Below are 8389 nucleotides of genomic sequence, written 5' to 3'. Positions count from 1 at the left end.
TCCTTATCTTGTATAGACTTGGATGAGGGGTCAAGCCACACAACAACCTGCGCCATTGTACTTTGTTCCCTCTATATAACACGCACGTGTCCCTGCATGATTGTATACGCTTCCAATTTTCTCTTCTTTCATGGTAATCAGAGCCTACCTCAAACTCATCCATGGCAAGCTCCTCCATGAACTCCTTTCCCTCATCGCCGTTTGCACACATCGCAACAGAGAAGCTCACGAGAGGGAACGAGCCGCTGTGGCGCGCCACCGTGCTCTCGGCCATCCGGGGAGCGCGGATGGCGTCGTTCCTCGACGTCGAGCAGGAGGTGCCGCCCACGACCATTGAGGTCACCAGCGCCGATGGGAAGACCAAGTCCCAGGGCCCCAACCCGGAGTTCGGCGTGTGGTATGCACGCGATCAGCAGGTGTTCTCGTACCTGCTGACCACGCTGCCGCGCGAGATGGCCGTCCAAGTGGCGACTTGCCACACCGCAGCGGAGCTGTGGAATACTATGCAGGGGATGCTGAAATCGCAAACCCGATCACAAACCGTCAACGTCAGGATCGCCCTCGCCAATCTTCAGAAGGGAAACTCCACGATCACTGAGTACGTTGGTAAGGTTAGAACTCTCTGTGATGAACTCGTTGCTTCAGGAAAGAAGGTGGATGAAGAGGACGTGGTGTCCCACATCCTAGCTGGACTAGATGAGGAGTTCGACCCCGTGGTGTCAGCCATGTGCTCTCGAGTCGAGCCAGTCAAAGTCTCGGAGTTGTACTCGCAGCTCCTGAGCTTCGAGACCCGCATGAATCTTCGTGGCGGGTCCTCCCAGTCGTCTGCAAACGCAGTTGGACGTGGGCGCTCCAACAACAGAAACGGCGACGGCGGCAGTGGTGACCGCGGCCGCGGCAGGCAAGGCGGCGGCGGTGATCGCGGCCGCGGCAACTCCTCCAGGCCGCCCAACCGTGGCGGCGGCAGCGGTGGGGGTGGGAACTACAACAACAATCCCACCACCAAGCCTACATGCCAGATCTGCGGCAAGGTGGGTCATCCAGCGTGGAAGTGCTGGAAGCGCTATGACTCCGCCTACCAAGGAGGAGAAGAGCGCTCGGCGGATATGACTGCACCGCAGTATGGGGTGGACACCAACTGGTACATGGACAGTGGTGCCACCGACCACATCACTGGCGATCTGGAGAAGCTCACCGTCCGGGAGAGGTACACCGGCAACGACCAAATTCATGCAGCCAATGGGTCAGGTATGGCTATTGATCACATTGGTCACACAACTATTTGAACCCCAGATCGTAATCTATATCTCAACAATGTTCTTCATGTTCCGGAGGCCACAAAAAGTCTAATCTCAGCAAGCAAACTTGCCCTTGATAATGACACCTTTGTTGAAATTCACCCTCACTTTTTTCTTGTCAAGGATCTGGAAACGAGGAGGGTTCTACTTCGAGGCAGGGGTAGGAGAGGCCTCTATCCTGTCAAGCATGTCGTGACAAACGTCAAGAAGCAAGTGCTAAGTGTCACCAAACCATCTTCGGATTGGTGGCACCGACGTTTTGGTCATCCATCTTCCATCCTTGTTAGGAAGATCATTAGTGAAAATAAACTCCCGTGTGCTAGTAGTAGTGAAAATAAACTTGTATGTGACGCCTGCCAAAAGGGCAAAAGTCACCAGCTGCCTTATCCTCAATCTATGAGTGAATCAAAATTTCCTTTGGAACTTATTTTCTCTGATGTTTGGGGTCCTGCCATTGAAACCGTAGAAAGAAAGAAATACTATGTTAGTTTCATTGATGATTTCAGTAAGTTCACATGGATCTATCTTATAAAACATAAGTCTGAAGTCTTTCAAAAATTTCATGACTTTCAAAAACTTGTTGAAAGACAGTTTGATCGAAAGATCCTTGCCCTTCAAACCGACTGGGGAGGGGAGTATGTCAAGTTGAACTCCTTCTTCACAAAAATTGGTATTTCTCACCACGTTTCCTGTCCGCATGCCCATCAACAAAATGGCTCGGCCGAACGGAAACACCGTCATATAGTTGAAGTTGGTCTGTCTTTACTTGCTCAAGCTTCCATGCCCTTAAAATTTTGGGATGAAGCCTTCATTACAGCTACCTATCTCATCAATAGGATGCCGAGCAGAGTCATAAACCTTGAGACACATCTCACCAAACTATTTGGTGAAACCCCAAACTACTCATCTCTCCGTATTTTCGGATGTGCTTGCTGGCCTAATCTTCGGCCGTATAACACACATAAGCTCCAATTCCGTTCCAAACAATGCGCCTTCCTTGGGTATAGTAACCTTCATAAAGGCTACAAATATCTGGATATTCCTACTGGACGAGTCTACATATCTCGTGATGTAGTTTTTGATGAAACATGTTTTCCCTTTTCTGACTTGCATCCTAATGCGGGTGCTCGTCTTCGCGTGCCGAAATTCTCTTACTTCCACCGGAGCTCTTAAATCCTACTGATCACGGGGGCGAATGTGTTGGTGATCATGCGATTAATAGTGTTACTGACCCTGACCGTCCTTGTGCAGAAACAGGCAGCAAAAATGATGCAGAAAATGCTGTTACACTGTGTGATTTTATGCTCCATATCACGCCAAAGGGAACCGGCGCGGGACACGAGATGGATTCACCTGCCGCTGCCGATTCCAAGAGATCCAGCGGCGCAGGATCTGGCGCCCCAATCATGCGCGCAGACTCCCAGGAGGATCTGCCTCCTCCGCAAACGGGCAGCCCCTCTGTGTACGACAGGCGGCCCGTGTCTGCCGGGTGGTCAGGCGCATCGGACTGTGGCGTGGTCCCCAGCGCCAGTTGTCGTCCCTCGGTTGGATCTCCCGCGCCTGGCCCACTGCGCATTGATGGCGCTGGCCCGCGGTCTCGAGGGTGTGTGTCGCCCACACGACAGCCTGATCCGGCGCACGATCCCACGCCCGATCACGCGGCCGCCGAGGGGGATCCTCTGACGGATCTGCCGGTACGAGGAGCAGGATCCTCTGCAGCACCAGGATTGTCTGCGGCCACTATTCCTGCACGTCCAAGTACGCGGTCACAAAGAGGTGTTTTTAAACCATTGGTTCCAAAGGATGGCACGGCCAGGTATGACAAGAATTTCAGATTTATGAACTTTGCTGCTACTGCTACAGAACCACGAGATCTAGCAGAAGCCCTAGGCAATAAAAATTGGAAACATGCTATGGAAGTTGAGTATGATGCACTTATGAAAAATCAAACCTAGCATTTAGTTCCATCTAGACAAGGAAGAAATGTAATAGACTGCAAGTGGGTGTACAAAATTAAAAGAAACTCAGATGGCACTATAGATAGATACAAGTCTAGATTAGTTGATAAAGGTTTTAAACAACGTTATGGTATTGATTACGAGGACACGTTTAGTCCTGTTGTTAAAGCAGCTACTATCAGACTTGTTTTGTCTATTGCTGTCTCTAGAGGTTGGAGCCTTCGCCAATTGGATGTACAGAATGCGTTTCTACACGGCGTTCTCGATGAAGAGGTCTATATGAAGCAGCCACCTGGTTTTGTGAATGCCACCAAGCCACAGCATGTGTGCAGATTAGACAAAGCATTGTATGGTCTGAAACAGGCACCTAGAGCTTGGTACTCAAGACTAAGCACAAAACTGCAACAGCTTGGGTTCAGACCTTCAAAGGGAGATACTTCTTTGTTCTTCTTCAAGAAAGGAAAGGTTACCATTTATATGCTTGTTTATGTAGATGATATAATTGTTGCTAGTTCCTCTCAAGAAGTTACCTCAGCCTTGCTTAAAAATTTGAAAAATGACTTTGCTCTCAAAGACTTGGGAGAATTGCACTATTTCCTTGGCATTGAAGTAAACAAGATACAGGATGGTATACTGTTGACTCAAGAAAAATATGCCAAGGATATACTCAAGCGAGTAGGTATGAAAGACTGTAAACCATCCAGTACACCTTTATCCACAACAGAAAAACTGTCGTTGCATGAAGGATAATTGTTGAGTGCAGAGGAAGGAACTAAATATAGGAGTGTTGTTGGTGCACTCCAGTACTTAACCTTGACACGGCCAGATATCTCTTTCTCAGTCAACAAGGTCTGTCAATTTTTGCACTCACCCACTTCTCTACATTGGACAGCTGTAAAAAGGATATTGAGATATGTTCAAGGAACTGCTAGTACAGGACTCAAAATATGTAAGTCACCCTCAACTACTGTAAGTGCCTTCTCTGATGCAGATTGGGCAGGATGTCCTGATGACAGAAGGTCTATTGGTGGTTTTGCTGTTTTCTTTGGGTCCAATCTTATATCATGGAATGCAAAGAAACAAGCAACAGTCTCTCGTTCTAGCACTGAAGCTGAGTATAAGTCTCTAGCTAATGCAACAGCTGAGGTAATGTGGATGGAAACTTTACTGGATGAACTAGAAGTAAAAAGGTCACACACCTCTTACTTATGGTGTGATAATCTTGGAGCAACGTATCTCTCTGCCAATCCAGTGTTTCATGCAAGGACGAAACACATAGAAATTGATTTTCACTTTGTCAGAGAAAGAGTTGCTAGGAAATTGTTGGAGGTCAGATTCATTCCAACAGGAGATCAAGTGGCAGATGGATTTACAAAACCATTGCAGGTTCGACAACTACAAGCTTTCAAGAACAATCTCAACCTTGATACGTTTAGATTGAGGGGGGATGTTAAATGATATAGTTGTAGTTGTGTAGCGTGACATATGTCACGATGGTGTAAACGTGCGTGCGTGAGTTGTAATCTAGGCAGGTTGTTGTAGTTGGAGATCCTTATCTTATATAGACTTGGATGAGGGGTCAAGCCACACAACAACCTGCGCCATTGTACTTTGTTCCCTCTATATAACACGCACGCGTCCCTGCATGATTGTATACGCTTCCAATCTTCTCTTCTTTCTCTTCTTTCAGTAGGCACTGTGTCAGCTGTCCAGATCAAAATTATAAGAAAGATAAGTAAAGAAGGAAGGTGCTTTCTCAGCATTTGGTTTATCTCTGATCAGATGGGGAGAAAATGCTTTAGTTTCACATCAGATTCCTAATCAGGTGGTCTCCTCAAGCAGTGACAAACAAAATGGAGACCAATCACTAGGTTTTTTATCTGTTGGTCGGAAATTTTCCACTGTAAAAAGAAGACAGGGAGAAAAGGAAGATGCTTATTCACCTCATCAGAAATGGCCTTGGGTATATATTTTCAGATCGCCGGTACTCATAGCTCGTATCGAATTAAATGCGCCCTCCATGTGGAAGGAAAACATTTCCATTTCACATCAGATTCTTAATCAGGTTGTCTCCTCAAGCAGTGGCAGTAATTAATCATTATGTTTTTATCTACTTCTCGATGATTATTCGCATTTTCACCGGCAAGCACAGCTCTAGCTCGTATCGAATTAAATGCGTCCTCCATGTGGAAGGAAAAACATTTCCATTGCATATCAGATTCTTAATCAGGTTGTCTCCTCAAGCAGTGACAGTAATCAATCATTATGTTTATAATCTACTTGTCCATGATTATTCGCATTTTCACCGGTAAGCACAGCACCGTGACAGTCGGCTCCCCGCTCCCGGGGGGCTTATAAATAACCGGCCAAGTTGCCTAGAATTTACCAAGACAATCTGAGCACGCAACACCCTTTGGAGCTTGATAGTGAGTGTGCTCTAGCGAGTGACGACGCCACAGCAAACTCTCTCGGCATACAAAACTAGTACCAGTAGTAAACAACAGAGAAGAGAAAGAATATAAATTCTTCGAAGGGCCGGAGAGGTAACTGTAGGGGAAATGGATGTTGAGTCGTCGAGGCAACAAGGTCCCAAGGGGGACTCCAACTCCAACCCCATGGCTGCCGCCTCCGAGGTCTCTGTGGACTGGAGGGGCAGGCCTTGCAGGCCTCAAAGGCATGGAGGCATGAAGGCTGCTGTGTTTGTCCTAGGTGCGCATCCATCCATGCTTCTGTCTCACATCTTGGTTCATCATGTATGTTGATGTGCTCTGTTCTTGCCCTTTGAATTTTTGGTTAATGATGGATGGTACGTGTTGGTGTAGGGATCCAGGCGTTTGAGATCATGGCGATCGCGGCGGTGGGGAACAACCTCATCACCTACGTGTTCAACGAGATGCACTTCCCGCTGTCCAAGTCGGCCAACATCGTCACCAACTTCATCGGCACCATGTTCCTCCTCTCCCTGCTCGGCGGCTTCCTCTCAGACTCCTACCTCGGCAGCTTCTGGACCATGCTCATCTTCGGCTTCGTCGAGCTCTCCGTAAGCCATCGTAAAACCACCAAGAAAATGGATCATTTCTTTTGTTTTTCTACTATAAAACTATCAAAGGCACGGGAAAAAATTCACGCAGGGAAAGCCTAGTGCGTGCGACTTTTAACTGATAGAAAAATGAAAAGATTGTGGCGACAGATAGACGGGATTGGCATGTAACAAAAATGTTGACAGGATAATAAGCAAGTAAAGGTGAAAGAAGATGGTGCCATTGTGGGAGCAAATCATGGCCGGCTGCAACTGCCGTCTAGTGCGCCTTCAGTGGGCGGCCGGCCAAAACATCAGTCTCTTGCGAAAAGGGGGAAACTGAAAATTATATCTCTTTTTCCTTTCGTGCATCAATGGCTATTGGCTACCAGTCTACCACCAGGTTCCTAAAGAGGATTAGCTTTTTTTTTGGCATTTTGCAGGGGTTTATATTGCTGGCGGTGCAGGCGCACCTGCCGCAGCTGCGCCCGCCGGCGTGCGACATGAAGGCGGCCGAGCAGTGCGAGGAGGTGGCGGGGGTGAAGGCCGGCATCTTCTTCGCCGCGCTCTACCTGGTGGCGCTGGGCAGCGGATGCCTCAAGCCCAATATCATCGCGCACGGCGCCGACCAGTTCCGTCGCGACGGCGAGGAGGCAGTCGATGGCGGGAAGCGGCTCTCCAGCTACTTCAACGCGGCCTACTTCAGCTTCTGCGTGGGCGAGATGGTGGCGCTCACCGTGCTCGTCTGGGTGCAGACACGCTCCGGGATGGACGTCGGTTTCGGGGTCTCTGCCGCTGCCATGGCGGTCGGCCTTGTCAGCCTCGTCGCCGGCGTTTTCTTCTACCGGAACAAGCCACCGCAGGGCAGCATCTGCACGCCGATAGCAAAGGTACGTACGTCGTATCAACAGGGTGCGTGGGCCGTTCGAAAAATAATTTAATCGAACCAATGCACTAATTTACAAAAAAAAGGAAAAAATTGTGGACGTACACTGTGGACTGATGTCTGCCCTTCGTCACAAATATCACGAACAAATAGGCCATTTTTGCACCCCCTTTTGCATCTTGGATGCACAGACCCAAATTGTCGGGCATACTCAGGGCATTTATTTTACGGTAATGTTAGAAATCCGACAAATCTTTAAGCGCAAGAAATTTGCCCAAGATAGTCAAATTTGTTCATATCGGAATCCTCCTAAAAAGGTAATATTTTCCAAAGAAGGGTCTGACTGGGATTTATTTAGACTCCACAACGGCCAACGGCCCTAGCAATACGTATGTGCACTAGCTACAGGTATATAATATGTACTTAGGCATACTATAATTGTGGGAAATATTTGGGTGAATAGGCATGTGTGTGTATCCAACATGTTTAAACAAGAAAAGCTTGACCATGTACGTATCATCATCATGATTCCTTGTTTAGAAAGCACTCCTGCTGAATCTGGTCTGATATGCTGCTTTAGGTGTAAAGAACCGCCGGCCAGTGATATTTAATCTACAAAACCTTGACCCGAAAGGCACACAACAAAAAGGTTTTCTATGAAATTAACAAAGAAAAATTATTTACAGAAAAGCAATTTGTTCAGTAAGATATGCTACATCTGAAATGAAATATTTTGCTTATTATCAGTCTGGCGCACACACAAATGGGTTGTTAATCAAGATCCCATAAAGCACACAAAAACTCATCTATTTGGTAAAAGTGGATCCATCTCAAGAAATTATCACAAATTTGATATTCTAAATAACGTAAAACTCCATAGATGTGGTGGTAAATATATTTGTCACATACTCTCCCTTTTGGTGGGACAAGTTGACAAGGGCTAGTGGCCCTTCTTTTGAGTGGGTCACAAAAACAGCCGCGCATATCTCCTGTTGGAATGTGCATGTGATTATTAATCACAGAACCGTAGGCCCATTCTGTTATGCTTGTGATGCATCAATCATGGAGGTATGTGACATCAGTGACATGCATGCCCAAATGGGACACCACCTACCTAGCTTTCTTATTTTTTGGAACCAACATTTACTTACAATCAATCATTTGCAAGTTACATTTTCTCCTTAAGCTCATATTCTTATTCTCACTAGGGGGTAGGATGGATTTTCCA

General features: G+C 47.2%; 1 protein-coding gene and 1 pseudogene across 1 annotated transcript in view; both read left to right on the top strand.

Annotated features, from left to right (window-relative positions):
* Positions 1–650: 650 nt before the first annotated feature.
* On the top strand, positions 651–789 carry LOC119296523 (annotated as a pseudogene).
* A 5025-nt stretch (positions 790–5814) lies between these two features.
* Positions 5815–8389, top strand: part of LOC119295216 (protein NRT1/ PTR FAMILY 4.3-like) — a 4470-nt gene continuing 1895 nt past the window's right edge. The window contains exons 1-3 of the mRNA XM_037573580.1: positions 5815–5965; positions 6079–6296; positions 6719–7165. Of these exons, the coding sequence (XP_037429477.1) occupies positions 5815–5965; positions 6079–6296; positions 6719–7165 (816 nt within the window). The remainder of the gene's footprint in view (positions 5966–6078; positions 6297–6718; positions 7166–8389) is intronic.

Source organism: Triticum dicoccoides, chromosome 4B, assembly GCF_002162155.2.
Source record: "Triticum dicoccoides isolate Atlit2015 ecotype Zavitan chromosome 4B, WEW_v2.0, whole genome shotgun sequence".
NCBI lineage: Eukaryota > Viridiplantae > Streptophyta > Magnoliopsida > Poales > Poaceae > Triticum > Triticum dicoccoides.
The sequence above is the reverse complement of the archived record's forward strand: the minus strand, read 5'-3'. Positions and strand labels throughout refer to the sequence as shown.